Genomic DNA, 24,987 nt, shown 5'->3' with positions numbered 1-24,987 from the left:
CTTTGTCAAAACATAATGAATCTGGTTTGATAAAGGATGCTAAAACTCAGGATGGAGTCTTATTTTGAACAAGGGGAGAAAGAGCAGGGGACTAGGTGCCTTTGAATTGATGAATGAAGATTGACATCTTGTGCAGGGAGCAAAATACCAAACTCCCTGCTTCTTTAAGTCCTGTCCTGCTCTGTACCTGGGCAATTGGCCACTTCCTGTATTTCTCTTAAATCCTTCTTGGGAGTTTGAAAGTCTCATCAACAACCTTGAGACCTGTTTTTCAGGTGTGGAACATGATCCTGTCCATGCTGTGGCCAAGAGCAAGGCTAGAAAGAAAGTAACAGAAGAGTAGTGCTACTGCATTCTATTTGCCAAATCCTCCATGCTCTGAAACACTCAGAAGTTTAGTTCCCCGGTGAGCTGGATATTAAGTTTTAAGATCAATGTCCTTGTTCATACTTTTGATCACAGCTCAGGACTCCAGCAGAATTCTAGCAGCTATGCAGGGTCAGGATGCAACCTTCCTGTGACACACATTACACTAGGCTGCAGCAGATTAGCAAGAAAAAAAAGCCTTAATTTAATTAGAAAATGTCAAAGTTCTCTTGCATTTTTATGTTCTTTTGTCATTTTCCAGTAAAAAGGCTGATACTTACTACCAAGGTTTTTAATTTCTTTTGTTTTACTAACTGTAGATTAAAAAAAAAAAAAGGTTCTTTTTGCCAAGAAAGGTACACTGCATGCTCACTTAAGCATTTCCACCAATTAACACATTTATTCTAAGCCTTAATTCTTAAATGTTATGGCAGAATAGTAAATTATTTTCCAATTTACTACAGGGGACTAATTTATTTATCCTTAATTTATATCTGTTTTCTTTATGATGCAAATTAGAATTTTATTAAACTGCAGAAAAAACACAGCTTCAGAAACCAGTTTTAGTCAGCAAGCAGTTAATCACACTAACTTATAACAGAAAGATTGCAGTTAACAGAATTTATTTAAACTGATTATGCAGGTAACATTAACTGCTTTCCTCACAAACACCTCTGGTTAACAGAATGACTGAACCAACAGTTTTTAATCACTGTGTCCACAATCTTTTAGTTATGAGATTTGAGTTTTCACTCTCATTTTTTAAAAGAATACACTAGAAGTTAAACAAGCTTTTCGGACTGTTGTCTTTTTTTTTTTTTTTTTCTTTCTGTTAACTTCCTAAAAGTTTATCAACTTTCAATGAAACAGTAATTGAAGTGAAGCAAACTGCAATGAGAAAATAATTTTGTTGCATTTGCATAACGACAAGAGCTGTCCCAAGAAGACCAGTTGCTTCAAAAAAACTCTGGGTCCAGATGCTCAGCCAGTGTTATCTCCCAGTTTAATAGTTTGGCTCTGCACAGGAGAAAGTAAGACCTCTTGAAAAGATGAAGTGTATGCATACTGGGCTCTTCACCGCTGTTTTTGAAACTTCCCAAATATTTCACATACACAAGTGTAGAAGAAGCAATGGCTAATCATACTATGGTATTACAATTATTTTGTTTGTGGCAAAAAAAGGTCTTTCACTGCTTCATATTTCCATACATTTATTTGAATAAATAAGGGAAAATACATTTGATCTGTTTTAAAAATAATTTTATACTATATATTTTATTGAATGTGAGTCCTGATTTCTCAGTTCTTGCATTTGTTAATACTAGTTAAAGTAAAATATCAGATTAGACAACATATATGGAATTATTTCTCAAATAAAAGTGTTCTAGGACCAAAACCTAGGAATGAAATGTATTTTTAAGTGCAATTTACAACTTTCACAGTTCAGAAACTTTAACCAAAACTTGAAGATTTGTATACATAAAAGAAAAGCTAAAGAGAATTTGTACTTTTCTATCTACCAGTGATAGATGTCTACTAACCTATAATACCTAAAGAGATTGCCACTTATGTTATTTATCAGTACAGCAGATTTTTTGGTATGCAGCTGTCTCATGACCATTGAGTAGCCTCAATTCCTCATGCTCAGTTATTTCATCTCACACTTTATTCCCAATCCTCCAATCCTCCTCCTCTAGCTCAGCAACCTACAGCAATACCACCAGAATTTTTTTACCTGGTCATTACCAAAAATAAAACAACAGACTGATCTCAAATTGCCCCATGGGATCTTCTAACTGGTGACTTCTCTCTGACTAGTCTCTCCCATAAACAAAACTCACTGCCCTCTTCCCATGAGCCAGTTCCTCCTTCTCATACTAAGCCCTATCTAAACTACATTGTAAGACTCATGTAGAGTGCTGTAAAAGCCTGGCTGAAATAGAAATAGATTTGATCCCCTGCATTTCCTTGCCTACAGAATAAGTTATCAAAAAAGAGATCAGGTAACTGGTAGTAACCATTTTTGAGAAACGTCTGCATTTTAACTCAAAACATTTGGCCATCAATTATCCTGGCCTGCCCTCTTTGTGCTTCTTTCTCCTGTCCCCCTCCCTCCGTATTTCAGACTGCCATTAAAATAACCAAATCTAGTGGATGCAAGTACCAAAGCTTGAGTGACAGACACTGCTTGTAATGAAACACCCCCTGCCGTACCTACTACAGCAAGGTCACTCATTTTTCTCAGTTAAAGGACAACAAGTGCTAAGATTTGATCAGATACGAGGAAACTGGTTCACCAAATGGGCGTTCTGGTATTTTTAACCATCTCAGATACCTATCTAAAACTCTGCTTTGACAGCTTTCTGACAGACCTTAAAAAATGGGGGGTTTTGTTTGTTTTATGCTCCGCAATTTCCAGACAACTCAAATTAAACACAGAGAGAACGTGCCACCTTCTGCATGCCTACATGTGAAGATAGATGTGAGCAAAGATGCAGGAAGATTAATCCCAGCAGTGAATATGGATTTGCTTCCCAAGTAGAAAGGAATTCACAGCTTTGAATAAATGAATGAAATTAAATAATGATAAAAAATAATCCTCCTGGCCAAAATAAACTATTTTCTAAAACAAACAGATGGAATTGTAAGGAGGAAACAAAATTCTCCTTTTAAGTCTTAAAACCAGAATTGCTTCTGTTGTCTTTGATCGGATTTAAGTTGTATTAAAGGTCAATGAACAAATATTGGAACAAATATTGCTAAATACTGTACTCAATGGATAAAAAGAAAGAGGAAGGTTTGGCTTTATTGTCCATAACACATCACACAATGAGCTCACCAAAGTTACCAGCTGGGGCCTCGCAAACCACATTGACCAAATAAGGCAAAAGGCTTCGTGCCTGGAATCCTTTCCCAGTTACCTCACCCAGCTTCTGCTCGCCTTGCTACAATAATTGGAGAGGTCATTTTTTTAAACTCAGATGGAGTAAATCAACAGGCTGTCCAATGCAAAGCCGGGTTTGTGCAGTCTCTGGAGAGAACTTAGCTTTATTTAAACTGAGTGTGTACAGAAAAGGAATAACTGAAATATGTGCAATAAAAACAGAAGAGCGAGTAGTATAAATCAAGAAGAGCAAGTGATGCAGATTTGTATATTGCTGGTTAGATTACAAACACTAATGTTTTATGGGGAATGTTTCTCAAATTTGTTGGGTACCTTCAGGTTTTTGAAGTGCATGTGAAGAATTGGTCTTTAATGTTATTCTTGTGATGTTCCAAAAACACTTGAACTTTGCACTCTGAGTTTATACTGTCCTTGTACTTAAAATATAGCTTTGTAACATCAACAGGATATATTTTATCCTCCATATTTTCTTTGATTCCTGTGACCATATTTTTTGCCTAAACTCATTATAGTTTTGAAGAAAAAATGAAATAGTCTCATTCTCTATATTAAAAACATCTATAGGATATTCATCATGGTGGCAAAATTCTTGTGAAGTTACTTATTATTAAAATAAAATGGTGATTCTCATAATTTATAACATTTTCTTCTTTTTTCCCTTGGAGGGGGGGAGTGGTGTTTTGCTTGTATTTATCTGCAACTGAATTTTATCTGGTGTTTTATATAAGAAAGAAAAAAGCCCAGGAAGCACTTTTAAGTGTTCTCTCACATAATCTTCCCCCCAGCAAAATCTCACAGTAGTACCTAATATAATTTCCTGTTACGTATATTGGTAACATAGCTATCTAATAATATTTTTCTTCCACAAAATTTGGCTACACAGCTTAACAGGTTATGAAAATTTATAATTTCAAAGTTCGATTAGAAGACAGAATCCAACAACGAACAACTGCTTCCATCTCTAGCTACTGCTAACTTTGCCAATGCTAAAGGCATACCAGTCTCAGGCTTCTATACTTAGTCTCTTTAAATGTTTGTCCAAAAGATGTTATGATGCAAATTAATTGTAAAGTGATAGCTCTATAAATATTGACATCTATCAGCTATCCTGTGGAGTTTGCACCATCCACAGAATCACAAGATCACAGAATATCCTAAATTGGAAGAGACCCACAAAGATCTTTGAGTCAAACTCATGGCCCTGCACAGGACCATCTCCCAAGAGTCACATCATGTGCCTGAGAGTGTTGTCCAAACACTTGGACTCCATCAGGCTTGGTGCCCTGGGGAGCCTGGTCCAGCGTGCAACCACCCTCTGGTGAAACCTTTTTTAAATATCCAACCTAAACCTCCCCTAACTGAGCTTCAGACCATTCCTTTGGGTACTGTCACTGGTCATCACAGAGAAGAGATCAGTGTCTGCCCCTCTGCTTCCCCTCATGAGGAAGCTGAAGACTGTGATGAAGTCTCCCCTCAGTCTCCTCCAGGCTGAACAAGCCAGTGGTCTCCTCATACTGCTTCCCCTCCAGACCCCTCACCACCTTCATAACCCTCCTTTGGACACTCTGTCATAGCTTAATGTCTTTCATATACTGTGCCAAGCTGGGCCAAAACTGCCCCCAGCTCTTGAGGTGAGGCAGCCCCAGTGCAGAGCAGAGTGGGACAATCCCCTTCCTTGCCCAGCCAGCAATGTACCCCTGGGGCATGGGTGGTCCTCCTGGCCGCCAGGGCATTGCTGACTTGTGTTCAACTTGTCACCGACCAGGATCCCCAGGTCCCTTTGTGCAGCCCTGCTCTCCAGCATCTCATTCCCCAGCCAGTCCATACACCCAGGGCTGCTCCATCCTAGGTGCAGAATCCAGCACTTTCCCTTGTTGAACTTCATATGGTTGGTGACTGCACAGTCCTCTAATTTGTTGAGGTCTCTCTGCAGAGCCTCCCTGTCTTTGAGAGAGTCAACAGCTCCTCCCATTTTTTATCATCTGCAGACTTGCTTAGTATCCCTTCCAGTCCTGTGTCCAAGTCATTAATGAAGATGTTGAAGAGCACAGGGCCAAGGATGGAGCTCTCTGGAACCCCACTGGTGACAGGTCACCAGTCTGATGCCACCCCACTCACTATAACCTTTTGTTCCCAACCTGGGAGCCAATTCTCACCCACAGCATGATGAGTTTATTCAGCTGAATGCTGGACATTTTGTCCAGAAGGATCCTGGGAAGATTACATCAACTGGCTTCCCTTGATAAACTAAATGGGTTAGCTTGTCATAAATGGAAATCAGGTTTGACAAGCAGGACTTTTGCCGCATGAAGCCATGGTGGCTGTCACCAATGACTGCACTTTCAGGTGTTTTTTAATACCTCCCAGAATAATCTTCTCCATAACTTTACCAGGCACTGAAGTCAGACTAACAGGCCTGTGGTTTCCAAGGTCCTCTTTCTTGCCCTTCTTGAAAACTGGGACAACTTTCACCAGCTTCCAGTCAGGGGGGACATCTCTGGCTCTTCTTCAGAGAGCAACACAGAAATGTTTTGGGGTTTTGGGCAAGAGAGGGATGACAGAGACACAGAAGCAAGTTTGGATTTGATATAAATACAGTTCTACATACTGTTGTAGATTAACACTACAGGGAAAAAAACCAGCTCACGCCTGGTAAGGTCCACTCAGCTGATGTGTCTAGAAAAGACCACAAATAAAAAGTGACATTCTCAATGTTCTGTGAAACTTGCTGCTGAAACCCAAACAAGAAGAAAACATCTATATCTTTTGTTTGATTATCAGAACAGATCATCCCAGAGCAGTTCAAAGAGCCAAATCTCTGTGCAAACATTCATTAACTGCAGATAAATAACTAGCAAGTTAAACTCATTCTATATTTATAAGAGTTCATAAATGCTCAAGAGCTGATCCCAGTGAACCAAAGTAGGGGTAAAGCAATAGGGCCATGTTCTCCACTTTACCAGTAATGGGTTTCATAAAGCCCAAATTTCTACTCTGTTTCATATGGGTCTCATTATTCCTAGATCATACTTTGCTATTTTGTAATTATTAGGAAAACAATACTGCATGTAATTAAGCTCTGACTTGTTTGTGTTGATACCATTTAACTGCATAATTGCTTCCATTGATAAAAAAAATTTCAAAGGCAAATGTATCACACTTGGTTATGATGGCATTCTGAATCTCTCATTTCTGAGTCTGGCAGTTGAACTCCATGTGCAGTGCTAGAAAATATGTTTGTTTGACATTTTATAAAACAATGACCTGGGAGAGCTCTCTTTAGGGTATCCATGTGTCAAGCCAAGTATCCTGGACTCTCCAAAACACACAGCACTGCATAATAAAGTGCATTAGACACTGGAATAAGAGTTAGCTGAGCCAGGCTCCCTCCTGAACTCATTCTGTACACTGTAGTGTGACCACAGACAAGTCAAAACAACAGCTCAAAGAGGAGCAGCTGCCCATATTTATAAGGAAGAGATTTGGAAAAGAAACCAGCCACTGTGATATACCAAACAGAGAAGACTCAACCTGTCTTGTTGTTCTTGCCCTGCCTTTAATGTTCTTAATGATACAAAAAACCAAAGGAGTCATCTTCAATTAGATCATTGCGTATGTGTTGACATCTACTGAGTGATACATTGAAAGGAAACCTGAGTCTCTACAGAGTTCTGAAGAGAGACCTGTGAACCACCTATGGATTGTCTCTGTCATACAGCAAGGCAATCAGTATGGTGGGTTGAGCTTTCAAATAGGGTGCTCTGAAGAGAAGAATGATATCCCTTAAACTATAAGAATATGAAATGAAACAGTACTACCAAGAACTAAATGACACTACTAAAACCTACTGAAAACTAAAAATAATTTTGTGCTGGGATTACATTCTGATTCATGTAGCATGGTAAATAAACTCCCAGCCCTGCATCTCAAAGCAGCATAGGGGTGGGACAAGAGAAGAATGTAGTTGTACACAAAAACATATCAAGCGAAAGGGTAAAAAACACCCATTTCAGAGAAATCTAACCTCAAGTTCGCAGTAAAAATTCTTCACAAACATCTACTTAGTTCCTGTGCAGAAGCAGTCCCATGTGTTTGCCACACATTCACAATAGCAATACAAGAAGTATAAACCCTTGGTGTCTCTTTCCAATAGCTCTGTTCTTCTGAGTTTCTTTGAGTACAGCATAAACACAACCTCACCTGCAACATGAGAGAGCTTTTTTTTGTACTCATTTAACCTTACAAATGGAACATTTCCCAGAAATTTTTATGAGCACTAATATAAGATGCAAAATGCTTCAGAACTAGTATGTTTATGAAGACAAAAGGAACTGTAACTAACCTCTAGCTGACTATCACAGCCTCTATGCATATCTCAGAGACTGTGATCAAAGCAGTCACTGATAGCCACTTAAGAATTCAGGATCAAGCTGAAAACAGGTCTTCAAGGCTAACAGTTAATTTCACATATTTTTCCCCAATATATCTGATTTCCTGAGCTGACTACTGAACCCTGGTATAGACAACCTGCACTGTCTCTCTCACACAGATATAACACTTAAAACCAACAAACCAGAGAAAATTATCAACTGGAGCACTTCCATCATGGGAAAATCTTTGGAGAGTATTAAGATGAATACTCTGGCAAAATGAACATGAACCACTGCATTGCATCAGCCATGTAAGGAGGAAAGGGAAACCAGAAGCAGAGATTATGCTGAAACTGTCTTCTGTCTTTATGCAATGTCCACTTAAGGATTTTTTTGAATCCTCCCTGTGGTTCTGGGTTAACCCAAGATGCAGCATAATGTAAATGCAGACATCAGAAGATGAACACAATGCCAGATGGTAGGAATGTGCAACAGTAGCAAGAGCTGTGCCCTATGCATATTATCAATCTTTAAGCTTCATTTCTAAATCGTCTCCTCCTCTGAAGCAAAGAATTTAGTATAATTTACTAACAAATTAATGAGGATGGCACCAAGTCTGTTTGAATACAAAATGCCTGTTTTCAGTACAGCCTTCAAAAGACACTGATAAACTCAAATAAACATGAAATGAAAAACAACCCCAGCCACTTACTTTTGCTGCTCCTATTTGCTCTTTTCGAAACTTCTCCAGTGGTGCTATTAGCACATCATTAGCATTCTGGATCTGCAAAGTTAAACATAAAGCATATCTTTTTAATACAGAGTATTTGCAGAAAGTGGAGTCACTGTAACTTTGCCAATGTGCAAGACTGAAAAATGCATGTCCACAACATTCTGGTAAGAACATACTGGGTAGAAGGCAAATAATTATGTTTTCTTTACACAAAGCATACAACACACATGTAAACTAGTCTAGTACAGAACATTTTTATGAGTAACTAAAGCAATTGTAATGAAAGATGCAGTAATTGTCTCTCCAATATGTAGAAGGTTTTCTGGTACTTTACTTCCATTTCTTGCATCTTGCCTAAAACCAGAATAGAAAACGGAAACTTTCAGGAACATATTTTGGCAGAACAGAGAAGACACACACAAGTACTGACAGCACTGACTAAAAAAGACTGTGTTTTGGAATCTGAAGCTTTGACAGCTGAATCTTTTCAGCTATCTCTTTGGATTCTATACCTAGTTACACTGAACAGAAGAGAGTGAGGCAGAGAACTCTAAAAGATGTGGGCAACTTAAAAAATACTCTAGATTGGTTTTCTTCACTTTTCTAGTTTTTAAACTAATTTGAGATGTCCTTCAGCTATTTTTATCCCTTTAACCTAAACCAGAGCTCTTAATGAAACACAGTTTTCCCCTCATGGCCTCTGTTTATTTAGAGTAAATCCAGTCCTGGGAACCCCTCCCTGAAACCCATTCCCAGCAGCGACCACCCAAAGCAGTCTCTAGCCATTTAGGACTGGAAACACACATGCAGCAGAATACAAATGGTGGCCAAGCCATCATGCCACTCACCAAGGAAAGGTAGCATAATTTTCTCATGTGCCTTTTAGGGACAGGAAGAATAACCAATTAAATTGACTTTACTGATGAAAATCAGACAAACTAAAAACTGTCAACATATCAGAAATAAAGCACAATAAAACACACTACAATATTCTATTATACTGAATATCATACAGTCAAATACTGTGGGTTTTCTGCACAAACAGCTTTTTTTCCTCCTCACCAGTACAGTCTTTACCAATACTCATCATTTGGGCTTTGGCAGGTTTAGAGGTCTGGGCAAAGCTAACATGTACCTAAGCCAAACGTGAATGAATACAGTTCTTGTGGTTCTTCCATAACAGTAATTGATACGTTACATTGTCAGTTGAACACAAAAACTTCCCAAAAGGCTGTAATAAAAACCATATAGAATAAACCCATTGAAATACAAACACATTTTCTTTCTTCCCAAACCTAACATTACAATTCGAAAGACCACAGAATCACCACATCTCTTAGCAGGGCAAAGTTTTAGGAGAAGATGAGACTCTCTTTGACACCCTTATGAAGTGAAGTCCAAGACAGCAATGGCAACACTGGAATGCTCAGTGATACCATGATCAAACAGTGCTACATTTAAAAACAAAAATCAGGCACAGAGGATGAGGAAGAGTGTTTTCATTGCATTCTCCATCAGTTCCACTGGACCAGACTACAAAGCTACATTACTCTCCAAGTGGACGCTTCCCAATAATATATAGGTTTTTAGCCATCATCCAGCAATCCAATTGGGACTCAACAGTTCACAAGGCAAAGTGCATGCACTTAGCAAAAGGTAATTTCAATCCCAAGGATCACCAAAGCAGATTAATAATAGTGCAAAATTTAAATGACTTGCCCACAACCAAGCACAATTGCAGTGCATACACCTGGAAGCAGCAGCTGGAAGTTTTGATAGTTTACAGAGCATGTACATGGCTTTTAGCAACACTCACAGAAATCACAAATGATTGCTCAAGTCACTGGTATGGAAATGCCGATGCAATTTTTTATTTTTTCACATCCCAAACTACGTTTGTCTCTGTCTTTTAGATTCATTGTTAAATATGTCACAGCTCAATTAAGGGAGACGTACGTATACTATTAAGTAGTTACTACTGATACCAGCAATCACTACTAGTCCTGTTGCTAGTCATTGCCAGTCAAACTAACCCCATGTGAAGCTGAATTGCCCCTCCCTTCATTCCATACTACCATGGTCATGCAGCCTCCATGCCACACCAGGAGACCTCACTGCATATATTGTCCTCTTGGCAGTGTTAAAGTGACTGAAACACAACTCTTCCCATCTCGCTCAAAGCTGCTGCAAAGCAAATGAAGTATCTTGGAAAAAAAAGAATTCTTCTTCAAACACCATGGAAGAGCATACACATAGGAAGCATATGGAACTGAGAGGGTTCATCTGAGAAGTGGCTTTGCTGGCTGAAGGACAGTGTCATTACCCCCACAGTTATACATGAACTGGAAATGGACAGTGGGCATTGCCAGGCTTGTATCTAGATGGGGTCTGTGCCTCTGAATAGATCTGCTGAGCCACATCAACAGAACACACTGCAAGTTCTTCCCTGGACTGAAAGGTTCTACTGACAAGAGCTCTGGTGTTGACAATTCATCTCCCAGCAAAATTAGGAGCTAGGCAAGAAATAGGCTTTGGTTTTGGGTAAGGGAGAATGTGGCAGGAAAGGACCAAGGAAAATCCCAGCAGATGCATTTCAACAGCCACTATTACAAGATGCAGAATGCTCCACTGTGTAAAGACTTCCATTAATTTCCACCAGGCTGTGCCTAGCTTTTGGAAACTGAAAATTATAGAGAGTAGAAATTTTGCCTTACATATTCACTTACTAATTTCTTCTCTTTGTCAATAACTATCACTGCAACTATCTTACAGTTTCCTTCTCACGGGTTATAAATGAACACATGCCCCCCTCCCCCCACTTTTCTGCATCCCTTTCAAAGCAGCAATCTAATACTCCCACAACCATTTCTGCGGAAATATGATTGCTTTAGATAATCTGAAATTTTCACTGTGTGGTCCTAATAGAGTAACTTTTTTCCTGCCAAGATGATAATCCCTCTCCTACTCAGTTATTGTGCTAGGTTGAAATCAGGGACACTTGGAACAGGCAAACAATGTCAAAAAGACTGTAACAGTTTTTGTAAACAGCAACTTCAGAAATCCACATTGTGTTTAAAATACGGATCTTATCCTTCCAAGCTTATTCAGATTAGTTACACCTTCAAAGAAGTTACATTCTCTTGATCCAATAGTTACTAAATGTTACACAGTTCCAGTGCTCAGAATGGTTAATATGTGGCAGTTAATCAAATGACGTGATTGTTTCTCTTGTTTGGCAAAAGCAACGGTCTTCCTCCAGAAAAAGAAAAAAAAAAAAAGAATAACACAATTTTAATTTACTGACAGTTCATTAGTCTTTTTTTAATTAAGATGCTAGACAAGTATTAGCAGACATAATACAAGAATATTACTTTGACAATTGAGAGAGCTATATATAGATACAGTAATAAAGAAAGAGATTTTTCTAAACTAAAAAACTTAAATCAGATTTTTATCTTTGGTATATAGAATTTCACTTAGCTATAGTTAACTCTATTTGTTGATAAAAGCACCATTGAAATAAATATCACTAAAACCACCCAGAACTTGTAAAATATATTTGAAAAAGAAACACTGAAAAATTCAAAATACCTTTTTCTAAGGCAGTTTGGAAAACTTACGAGGTTGGTTGCTGTTTGTATAACTGCAACTTTTCAATACACTCTGACAGCCTTTGAGACAACATAGTAAAGCCACTTAAGTTGTCTTTTCTGATTCATGATCATCCACTTTTCCAACCTACCCTCCTTCCCTCCAGAAGTTAGCTGTGAAATTGAACTTATGCACCAATACCGAGATTAAGCTGTGGTTTTCACACATCACAGAAAAACTCCACATCTATAGTTGGAGATATTTTGGGCTCACAATTCTTTAAACTTTTCTTTTTTTTACTAAAACTTTCAGTCAGTAGAATGAAGAACATTAAGAGAATCATCATTATCATACAATGTTAGAAAGGGAAGAATAAATTTGTTGCAAACATATCTGAATATTTCCATTTCTAGATTTTCTTCAAGTCAACATTAATTTTTTGAATGAATTTTCTAATTTGTTTTCTAGTTTTTCTGAATTTGGAAGAGTGAATGATATACAGCCTGTACATTCAGCATTCTTCTTCTTCTTTTACTTAAAGAGGGAAGATAAAGATTTGCATGGAAAGAGGGTAGGTTTGGATTAAATATTAGAAGGAAATTCTTTACTGCGAGGGTGGTGAGACACCAGCACAGGTTGCCCAGAGAAGTTGTGGATGTCCCATCCCTGGAAGTGTTCAAGGACAGATTGAGTGGGGCTTTGAGCAACCTGGTCTACTGGAAGGTGTCCCTGCCCATGGCAGGGAATTGGATGATTTTGAGGTCCCTTCCAACCCAAAACAATCTATAATTCTACTTTGGTAGAACCAGTGGATATAAATAGAAATTTATCTAAAAACATTGATGCAGCTGCTAAATAATTTTTAAATACTAAGAATACAGACACAGAAATTTAAAGCCCTGAATTATTTCATAGGCTTTTATCTTCACCTTAGTATTATCTACAATGCTGAATTGCAGTAACAAGAACAGTCAATACCTTTTGAGCTCTGTATTTTCATTTGTAGGGATAAGGACTAGGTAGGTCACAGAAAGAACTGACTTAACAGATTTACCAAATGCCAGAAGACAGCAACAACATTAAATGAGGCACATTTGCAGTGACAGAAATTATATTACACTTATCTGAATGATACCAAAACACTTCAACTATGAAAAACTTCTGGGTTTATATAGTGTATCTTGGAAATACATTTTTTGTTCTGAAATTTTCTATGAGTACTTTTCATGGTAACACAGAATGATCACACTTGTACATGGTAAATAAAACTCACTACCCTGAAATACTAAATGACTCACAAATTCCGAACGCTGACAAATACTAACTTGCCTCATGCCAGTAGGAGGCTTCTAGAAAACACATATTAAATTCATTAAAGGGGGCAACAAATCTCATAGCTAATATACGCATAGTAATGCATTTCTAATTTAGAAAAATATTGCTCTACTAGACAAAAACACATCATTTAATTTTAAATCTTTCCCCCAATTACTAACAATTACTAACATCTGATCAAAAAACCACCTCTTTCAGTCTGAGGCCTGTATCAACAGCTCCTAATCAATATAACTTCAACTACAACAGTTGAGACCAAATACAGACAACCAGGCATTTGTATAATTTATGTTTCAAATTGCACGCTACAAAGAATATAAACATGCCATGATAAAACACTACTCATGTATTTAAGTCCACAGTTTCTGTTTTAAAAGTTAAAAAGTGTAAATATTACACAAAGTTAATATTGTGACTTGACCTTAGCAAGACAAATATTTTTACAGCTTTGTACAGAAAACTCTACACAGACAAAACACATCCTTAGAAAACAAAACCAAATATACCTGAAGTTTATCTTAATCCCTCTCACCTTTACCAAAAAAAAAAAAAAAGATGACATCAAACAATACACAAGCTTGTGTTAATTTCCTAAAAACATCACTACCAGTGTCACTTATTTAAAGTAAAGCTGATGTTAAAGCAGATTCAGAAGACTACGAACGTCTACAGATGAGTAGTAACATAAGCTGGACACTTCCATGTACAATGTGTAATACAACATTCAGCTTCTTACCAAAACCTAAAGCTGTATCAAGTGGTGTTAATACATTGCCACAAGGGGATGCTTATAAATCACATGCTAGTCAAGGCTGGGAGTAGTTACAGGTATGAATCAAAGAATAGTTTGGGTTGAAGGGTCCTTAAAGATCATCACGTTCTACTCCCTGTCATGGGCAGCAATGCTTTCCACTAGACAAGGCTTTTTCAAGTGAACTTCTATTTTCTGTATTATACAGTTTATGTTTAAAAATAAATTACTGTAGTGTCAAACCTGAAGTGAGTGTTTCTTAAAATAATAAAAAATGACACAAGAGAATATGCACAAAGGCTGCCTTTAGCACAGAAAGGCCAGTCTCCTTATGGAGCCCTCACAGAACATTAGAGGAAGAACAGAACTCATCTGAAGAACAACGGAAGAATCTTAGATGTTAGGTCTCCTCAAGGAGCTTTTTCCTTTTTACTGATTACAGAGCAAGCAGATTAAAAAGCAGCCAACCTTCAAAAAGGTTAGTCTTCACAAAGAATCTGACTCAGATCTACCACCTGCTTTTTAAACATAACATTTATATTCCAAAAGTACACATTGATATGCAGTGCAAATATACAGAGAAAAAAATATTATATGTAAATATAATATTTTAAAATTAACATTGCAAACATAATTTCAGATTACTGGTATTGTGAGTTAGAAGGGAGCCACAAGGATCATCAAATCTAAATCTTAAGAGAATGGCCCATCCAGGGACTGAACCCACAATCTTGGTGGTATCAGCACCAAGCTCTGCCCAACTGAGCTGATCTTCAGGGTCTTGTGTATCTTGACTTTGCAATTACTTGGTAGAGGTCTTCGTAATTGAAGGCCTCCTGATACATTTTCCCATCAGAACATCTTATTATGGGTGAGTGGACAAACTAGATTTGAAAGCTTCATCTTTCCAAGAATTTGCCATAAGATTCTTTTTTTTTCCACTTTCAGAAGTATTTTTCCACTATTCCAGAAGTACTGAGTTACAGAGAGATTAAGTAAGATAGAGGTTTCATCTGAAGAACCCATATTTCAGAGACAAATGTCTCAGAGAAATAAGGGTCAATCTCTTTATGTGTTCTCTAATGAGGACATAGTACCTTAATGCTTAATATTAACTCCAAGCCTCCTCCCATCAATGCTTCTTTCTATTTCCAGGCTATGGAAAACTGACAAAGTACAGATGCTGTATCCACTTCTGGATGAATCAGCAGAAGATCCTGAACTTCCCCTTCATCTGGGAAATTATAGCCTTTCAGGTTCATCTGAAAAGAAACTGGTTCCAGTTTCTCATTTTTTCCAGTCACACATTTTTTTGAGTGACAAAATCATAGAATAGTTCAGGTTGGAAAGGATCTCAAAGATCATCTAGTTTCAACCCATCTGCCATGGGCTGGGACACCTTCCACTAGACCAGGTTGCTCAAAGCCCCATCCAACCTGGCCTTGAACACTTCCAGGGATGGGGCACCCACAGTTTCTCTGGGCAAGTTGTTCCAGTGCCTCACCACCTTCACAGTAAAGAATTTCCTTCTAATCGCCAATCTAAATCTACCATTTTTCAGTTTAAATCCATTCTCCCTTGTCCTGTCACCACCAGAAGGTTGCTAGAAGATCCCCTCAAAGCCTTCTCTTTTCCAGGCTGAACAACCCTCGGACAGAGGAAAGATCTACTAGAAAGCACACAACCTCATTTGTGGAGAACTATACTTAATCTTGTGAAGTAGATTGCCAGTAAGACCTTAAGATCTGAGATAGTTTAGGGTACTTTTTAATGGGATTCTGACAATCCCATATCCTGATGAAACCCAAATCTTCCAGTGGAGCTCAAAACTTTCTGGCACAGAAAACTTACAGCAGGTAGTGCCAGAGAGCACTATCCTATCATTGTCAGAGCTCTCCATGACCATTGTCAGTTTTGCCTTAAATCCATGCAGGACTCCAGGACTCCCCTTTGCTGGAGACACTGCTTCACCTCTCCTGTGCTTTGTTCTATCCCTCTGCCCATGAAGCTTTCCTTTTTCAGGATACTGTGAATTCCATGGTAGCAAGAGACCTCCAGTTCTAAAGTTTATTTCCCTGATATATTCAAATCCCACAACAATTAGCCAAGCATTGAATCTGACCCACTGTCCTTCCTGTGACTTCATGCTTAACTGTGCTGATACTCCAGGAATTTAAAATGAAAAAGACAAAAAGAAAATTCCAAGAGGTGTAAGCTGTTGAACTAGAAACTGAAGAAGAGAAAAAAATATTTAAAAGCTACTTTTAAAATCAGAAGTTCGGTTCTGTTGAACTCTTCCATTCAAGTAAGCTATTGCAGAAATTTGTATTACTGTACAAACTTTAAGACAGCACATCTTTCACACAAATAGACCCACATATTTTCATAGTTTTTTTCACTCTCATCTTCCAGAGTGAATAAGACCCTTCACAAAGTTGACAGCCTACCAACACTAATTTGAACTCTGCTTTTTTCTCCACCAGTCTCCTGTGCAGGTAAGCTACAGGACAAGTTCTGTAGAGAGTATCACACCAACTGTAACTGAGACTAGTTCTAACAAACATTATGTTCTTGAGCTGAGAAGGAAAAGAAACATTTCATCATTCTCGAAAGCATGTTTAACATCAGGACTGTACTTGTACCATTAGCACACAAAAGGGTACAAAGAAAAACAGAGTTTCACTGATGGAAGCCAATTCAACAGTTACTCCCAGAACTGCACTTGAAGGGGAAAAAGAAATAAAAATAAAGAAAATAAACAAATGAAATCAAAGAACAAACAGTTCCACTCAAGCTAAGATGACTGCTAAACACATTAGAATAACAAGCAAACCTTGCAGAAAGTACTGTGACTATCTTTGTGGTCGTTAACCAGATGCGACCTTGTTTCCTAAGTTGGTGGGAATATCAAATACCAGGAGGTCCTCTCAGGCTCTCTTCCTCTGTCCTGTGGTGGCCGGTTGGCCTGTGGTACAAGGGACAGAGAGAATTCTCGATAAGACAGTCCTTAGTACCAGACAGTTCTGTCTCGGTCATGGTGAGGAAAAGAAGCCTCTTCCAGAATGTTGTTCAGTTATGGTAATCTACACCTGTTCTGCTTCCCCAGTTGGCTCCTGGTGCCAGCCACACCCCTGTACTTAAGCCTGAGTTCTCCCGTGTTCTGGGTCTTTGCCTCTGGAACTCTTCACAGTGTAGTAGCAATAAACTGCTTCTGTGGCAATCCACGCAAGGACCCTTCCCACCTCTTTGCCGCTGCCTTGTATAACTGAAGCTATCCGTGTGTTTGTGTGTGCACACGCGTGTGAGCGTGTGTGGCTGATCCTGCTGAGTGGCTTCGCTTTGGAGATGCTCTTTAGAGATCGCTACACCTCATGCTCCAGCACAGAACCCACAGAGCTGGAGAGGGGATAGAAATACTGTCCCATTTGGTAGTTTCCTTTGTTCATCCCAAGTATCAGCCAAGGAAGAAAACAGTTACAATTAGCAAGCAATGTATTTTGGGAGCTCACTGGCAGGAATGAGTGAGTACACATAATTCTAGAAATACTCCATCACACTATCTTCTTTTTTTTCCTATTTTTCAACTTCCCACTATCCTACTAAACACAGTATGTAATTAAAAATAATTAAGTTTAAAATACTTTCATGACATCAGCACATGAATTAAGTGTTTATATAAGCCACATTTCATTAATTTTATACCCCAGCAGTCTCAAAGTTGAGGTGTACACTTTCTGAGCTGTTTCCACATGCTCCTAAGCAGGGTTATGATGACCTCTGCTATCTTAGATGAGAGTACAACATAGCAAGTACCTACCAAATGCAGCCCAATCACCCTCAAGCATCTTGCCTTTTTTGTGGTAGCTCAATCTTTGCGGCAAATGACAGTACTTATGGTAGTTTAGCACTCAGAGATGCCAAGGTCCAGTACAACCATTCATGAAAACAACAACTTGATTCTCTTGGAAGGAGGCACCAATATTCTTCGTGTCTGCAATGACTGAAGAGCAGAAGTTCCTTTCTTCCTCCCAGAAGCCAAGCCTTATGAATGACCCTGAAAGCCTGGATCTTTGAGACCATGCTGTACTAAGACTGGTTAACTTGCTTTAGGGCCAAGGAACAAGAGAGAAGTATTAACTCTAAGGATTGGATTGGCATTAATACAATAGAGAAAGAAAAAAACATTTTTGAGTTTAAGTAACAGCTACCTCACAAAATCTGCAAACCTCAGAAGTCCCCTAATGAATCAGCTCATGCACTGCCAACAGCAAGATCTGACAGAGCAGAGGGCATTATCATCTCAGTAACAATACCAATACAAAGATTCTCAAGGACTTACCAGGAAATTAACTCAGTCACTCAACATTAGATATCCACGGTCTCTGAACTTGATACAGCCACATAAGCTTCCCTTCCCAAACAATGGGGAGAAATAAGTGCAGTATACCTGTGAACTATTCAGACAAGATGCATCACATCATGAAACTGCCACGCTGTCTGCAATCAAACTCAAGTTTGCTAATCTGCTTACGTGAAGGTAATTCTGTGTAGATGTATAAAGGCTTAATACAATAGTATTACATGTTCCCAAAAGAAAGCAAATGAACGTCTGGGCCACTGGGCTTGAAGTCTGCTTTCCCTCAGGGATATTGCAAGCCCATTTAGAATTTTCTGTAATAAGCCAAAGAAATCTAGGACTGGGCAAGAGCTGCTTTTCATTCAGCAGAAAGCAGCTGGATTCAACAGAGACTGCAAAAACATTATAGACATTACAGGATTCAGTAAAGGTTACTGTCACATTAACTTCACAGTCTGAAGTTACACTTTAAAGGTATATGGCACTTCTAATGTAACCAAACAGAGGAACTACAAATGCAGTCATACTCCCAAATTGATGAAGAATAAATTAAAAAAGCACTGCAACGAATGAAATAGTGTAACAAATCTCTTGCTTCTGAATTTAAAGAAAAAATAGTCAGATTTTAACTCTATGGTGATGCTAAATAGGGATCACATAAGTTATATTTTATTATATTAGGTTATACAAAATACGGCTTAGTCCAATCCCAACATGAAATAATATTTTTATACCTCTTGATTCCTTTTATTGCATTAATTTCTAGCATAGTTATTACATTTATCACCGACTGATTACATGTGCAGTGCTGAAACAAGTACGTAATCAAAACTTCTTATCTGATCTAGGCTATTTTTACAGTCAGAATCCAAACTGGTCATTGCATATCACTCCTCTTTGAGAAGGGACTTCATTCAGCCTCAGAAATCACCGTTCTGCCCTTCATCCCCTGGCAGCATGCTGCCTCCACTACCCACACTTTCTGTCATTCATGGATATTAGGACACCAGGTTCACCAGCTGACTCCAGAACATGGCAGCTCATTGGTGTCTGACAGAGACAGGGCTCACATAGGGAGCCCACTGAAGCAGAGCATGGAAATCAACAGAAAAAAATGGATCACAAGAAACCAGAAGTTCCTCCCATCTACCTCTAGTCACTCGGTGCTGCTGCAGAACCATCTTATGCTACCCCCTGGAAATATTTTATAGAAGCACACCAGAAATTCCCAAAGGAACATATATTTAACAGAACTATACAAGATGCAGCATGTCTTACAAATGACTTCAAGCATCCTACAATTTTTTTTCTTAATGGTTTGTTCATCTCTTCATGAACTGCAACCATAAGAAACAATTCTCAGTGACTGCAAGACTGGCCTCTGTCGATATTGCTCAGTGAGTGACAAGACATATAAGAAAGAGTAAAAAAAAGAACTTAGATGAGAATACTTGCACCATGAATTTACAACAACAAGTTTCAAATGCATCTCAATAATTCTTGTTTTGCATAATAAGGTAGGCTATTTATGACTGAACTTATCATAGTAGGCAAAAGAAAGTAAAGGTTGCAACAAGATTTCCATATATTAAAAGTTTTTAAAGATGCAAAAATGGTGCTTGGCATGTTTAGATAAAGTATATTATCAACACATTCATTTAATACCTCTTTTTAATGCTATTTCCTTTTAATTATCTTGTTCACTCAATGTATTCATTGCCTGTGATTTCTCTGGAGGGAAAAGCTAAATATTCATTCCATCTGTTTTAAATTCCACATTTGAGAATTTGCAGTAAGCTTAATACATCTTTGTTGCCTTATGAAGAGAAAATATAATTATATTTAAACTCCCAGAACTGTTGTTATTTTACAGCAGTTAAGTTTTAATGTTTGTATGCTAATCTGTTTAGGTCATAAACACAAGATTCTTGGGCATTGTTGGACCACTAATACTTCAAGCTTGACCAAGAAGAAGCTACTCAATTCCTACGACTTGTAAGTGGAGCAGATATTGCATTTATAATCATCCTCCACTAAATGGTTCGGTTTGGCAAACCAAATTTACTTTCTATTTTAAAAGCTGATGCTCGAATTGTCCTGCTAAGTTAAGAAAGTGCAGCAGATCCATATTATCAATCACTCCTAGTAGCAGTAAAGTCTGAGGCTACAAACCTGCTGCATGCTCAGTAAAAAAACTGCTTCTGATAACACGTACTGGCAATGAGATGTCTAATACATTTTATGGACAGCCTTAAAAATTATTTACACTGTATAATACAATGTCATCTGCCTACAGAAAGCAGATTTGTTTGAGGAGGAATATTAGATGCCTTTCAAGTGCTTGGAACTGCTATAGTGAAATTGCTACAAATACCTTTATGTTAATTCTGGTTTATATCTTCACGATGCACAAAACAAAGGCTTAAGAAGAAAATGGATTACTGAAAACAGTCATGTTTCACATTTATGCTCTACGTAAAAAGTCAGATATTCGCTTATTTTCTCATAATTCTTTATTTTACAGCAAATCTCAAAAGATTGCTACATTTAATTTTTCTAGGTAAGTAAATGAAGAGACAAGTTATAAGACCAAACTGTATCTTTTCCTGCTACCGTCATATTTAACAGACTTTTATAAACTTAGATTACAGTAGGAAAACCATGTGATGGTTTGTTTAGACAAAAATGTCTAAACTTTTACCAGACATTTAAAATATATTCATTTTTTTAATAAAAAAATCGCAACAAAAATTTACATTTATAGCATCTTTTAAAATAAGAGATTACGTAAAAAATTGCAATACTTTTACATGTTGTGAACTACGAATAATACCAATGTAAATGCAAAAAGCCTTCAGGAAAAGCAACATGAAGTACTTTACAAGACAAACATGGAAACAGAGAAATAAAAAACAGCAGCTGATAAGAATTCTGAGAAATAAAAAGGAGAGTGTGCTAGTAATCCGTAATGGTCTCAAGAAATTTAATGCCAGAGGTCAGTATCAAGACAAAAAAATGCAGCTGAATTATTAAAGGACATGGCTAGTTTTATGACCATTAATAAACACACACTAGTTGCATGTGTTAAATTGAAGGAAATCAGGTCTTAGACTTGAAAGCATTCAGAGCAAGCACGTAACCTGTCTGTCATCTCCCACTCACAGCATACAAAATGGCAAAGGAGTCCTATGTTTGTTGAAACATTGGATAGTCCCCAGAAGAAACATCTGTGTACAAGAGGGGCACAAAAAATTTCATAAATGTTATTCTTTATAACGTAGTTGAAGTGGTAAGGGTAAAAATTCAAACATTAATATCATACCAAAATTATTAATTTTTAATTTTAACTCCTCCCCTTCCCTTTGGTAGCCTGAATAAAACAATGAAAGTAATTCCACAGCTCTTCTCGTGTGTCAAGTCTCTATTCCAAATGTCAAACTCTATATCAAGTATTACAAGTACTGAATAAAGATGTAAATACTGGCATGTTGTAAATTAGGCTTCATGGGGAAATTAAGATGCAAAGAACGGTACTAAGGGAATTGTCCAGACATGGGTTTAACAATGCTGCTCCTGCCCTCCCACAGTAACTTTTAACAAAATTGACTTCATTCCTCTCACAATGTGCCTTGCCAAGAAATGGATTTGAATAAAGGGCCCTCATTAGCAATAAAAATTTGGAGGGAAGCGCTGCTTGAAATTTGGTTTGCTGAAGTGCATGCAAGGAAAACTACTTTGTTGAATTACCAACAATGTCTGCACAAGCCAGTCCCAGCCTTGTCCTACTGCGTCAGCTGCTGCTCCCGGGCTCTTTAACAGCAACACAGGAATAAACTTGTAGCATCCATGCACGTATCATCCTGATAGTGAAGCTTAGGATGCCGTCCTCCTCTACCAACTGTAGAGTTCACAGTCACTATTGAGACCTTCTCAACTCCTAGCAACGCTCTGCAATGTGCTTTGGGACATGGTATGTGAAAGATGATAGAACTATGCAAAGAGTATTAATGCTCAAATCCTTTTTACCTGCTCCCTCTTAGCTTCTGAGCAAAATTTAAGGTGTTGGCGATTCTTAAATGTAGTGGTTATGTGCAGTAAAGTATCAGAATTATTCAGGGTTGCTCAGAAAACTCCACTGGTATTGAGAGGACTACTACCACCTTAGTGGCAGCACAAAATATTTATGTTTTACTATTGATAGCACCACTGAACCAACATGAAAACAAAGAATGTCATATCTACCTCAAGCAACTTGTGGATCAACAAAATTGTAAACTAAATTCCTGTAACACTACCTTTATTAAGCAATCTTTAATTCATGTTTTCAGGCCAGAGCTGCATATCTTAAATAGGATGCCTAGCTCAGTTTTAAGAAATTTTCATTATAGCATAGTTCTAAACACTGAGTTTTGAACAAAAATGACAAGCTACAAACCTAGCTCCACGAATTGGTAATCTTTAACAGCTGGAGGGTTCATACAGTAGCATGGGCTACCCTTCTTGTAAATAACATAGCTCCTGCTGTGTGCTGAAGGCAAAAGGCAGAACTCAAGATTCCTAGCATTCAAAAATAATACCAAAACTGGAACACCTGAATTCATCATGAAAATACCAAATGTGCCTGAGCAGTGCCTATTGAAGAACTTCCCATCACTGCTTCAGCTCAACTACGAAGAGTCAGTGTCAAAAACTTGAAGGGCAAGATGTTTAAATCTGATCAACTGGGAGGAGGGACTCCAATACTGTTACATTCAATACACAGAAGAAAGAGATCACTTGAAAACAGAAAAAACTTGGCCAACCCAAAGGTAAAATACATTTACAATCAGACTCTAAGATGTTTCGATCCACCAGAAAACTCTCACATTAATATATTTTGAAAAATTCCTGTTCTAGGTACTGAAAAGATAAGTCCTAAGTTCCAAGAAAAAGTCATAAGAAGCACTGAAGTGCCTCATTTTCAGTGTGTTCAGAAATTAGAAGCCAAAAGGCATGAACTGGTTCTTCTTCACTCACTTTCTTGATGTGTGGGTTTAAGTAGACTAACTTACTCTAATGCAGTGTTAGTCATTACCAAACACATTTTCCCAAGCAGGCACTGAGCACACTGACACCCAGCAACTTCCCAAAAGAGCTGGAACAGTGGGTAGACACTGCAGAGAACCGGGTTGCTTATGAGTACCCACACACTACATACATTGATCACTGTAAGGTAAAATTCAAATGCAGAAAGCACTGTACATCAAAGTGTGTGCTCCAGTATTTTTAATTTATATGAAAAAATACTCACACCTTGCCCTACAGGAGTTTTTAATGGATTAAGAGAATACAGTGGCCAGTAAGTTATAAAAGAAAGGGGGAAGACCCAATTGACTTTTATACCTTGTAATTTATTGTAAAAGCCCACTAGAAGATAATACACTGGGACGAATTTGCTGCACCTCAGCTCCACTTTTCTATCTTCTCCTGTGCTTTCATTTCTTTTCAGTATATGCTAGTGCTTTCTTTTCCCTCAAAATCCTTTCACATAACAAGGACCATGCATGCCACCTACTCTTTCATTGCACAAGGACACACTTCAAAGACCTGATTTCTCTGTGCCCCATATTCCTGTTTTTCCTTCAGCAGGAAAGAGCTCAGTGGGGTTTCTGTCACTACTGTGACTAACAATCTTAGCTGGAAACTGTTATGTCCCCCTTCTGCCTCCTCTCTCTCGTAGCCTCTCCTGTCTCTTCGACTTGTTGCCTAGTTGCATCAGCAAAATTATTTTCTACATAGAGGGGAACATTTTATAAAGTGTTAAAGACTGCATTTAACTTTTTCTGATCTGTGCACAATTACAAAGATGACTGAAAGCTACAGGTTTCCTCCTATTGGAGAAAAAAACCTACCTGGTGATAAATGAAAGAAAATAAAACCCAAAACAACCAACCAACCAAAAACAAACAAGCAAACAAACAAAGCACAAAGCCAAACCAAAACAACAGCTTGGGTTTTTTTCCCCTTTTTTCTTTAGCAACACCCTGAAAATATTTAGAGGACAAAATCAGCAATGGATATCACCATGGTAGGTAGCTAATCATCCAGTAAGAGATACCATTTCTTTTTACAGCCTACTCCATGTACTGTAACTCAGTGAAAACTGTAAAAGATAAAGCAACCACAAACACAACCACAATAAAGGAAAAACAGTTCAGTAGTGTCCTTACAAGTCTGGGCATTTATCTTTTTATCACTACCATTAATACAAACAGTGCATGTCTCTTGACTGAGCTGAGAGTTCAAACCATACTGAAAGCAAAGGAGAGCTTGAGAATGTAGTTTCAGATAGGCAACAGAAGAAAATTTTTCTGTTTTTACCCCCCTTTATGGCTTTCCAAACAAACCAAAAAATTTCTCAGCTTGAATGTTTACATTACATATTATCAAGTGGGAAATGGCTACATAAACACAGGAAACAGCATAATTGGACCACAGAACTAATTAAGAAAGAAACTGATCCAGAATTCAAGTATACCACACTTCATAACATTTTTAATAGTACATTATTCTATTGAGTACTCTGGTAAACGTAGATAT

The 24,987-nt window shown here is 37.9% G+C and overlaps 1 protein-coding gene across 2 annotated transcripts in view; it reads right to left on the bottom strand.

Moving 5' to 3' along the window:
• ARHGAP42 (Rho GTPase activating protein 42) overlaps positions 1–24,987 on the bottom strand; it is a 148,108-nt gene that overhangs the window by 60,376 nt on the left and 62,745 nt on the right. For both annotated transcript variants that reach the window (XM_039563766.1, XM_039563770.1), the window contains exon 4: positions 8,354–8,425. In XM_039563766.1, coding sequence (XP_039419700.1) covers positions 8,354–8,425 — 72 coding nt within the window. The remainder of the gene's footprint in view (positions 1–8,353; positions 8,426–24,987) is intronic.

This window comes from Corvus cornix, chromosome 1 (assembly GCF_000738735.6).
Source record: "Corvus cornix cornix isolate S_Up_H32 chromosome 1, ASM73873v5, whole genome shotgun sequence".
NCBI classification, from domain to species: Eukaryota; Metazoa; Chordata; class Aves; order Passeriformes; family Corvidae; genus Corvus; species Corvus cornix.
Note: the sequence above shows the minus strand (reverse complement) of the source record. Positions and strands in the feature narration are given on the sequence as shown.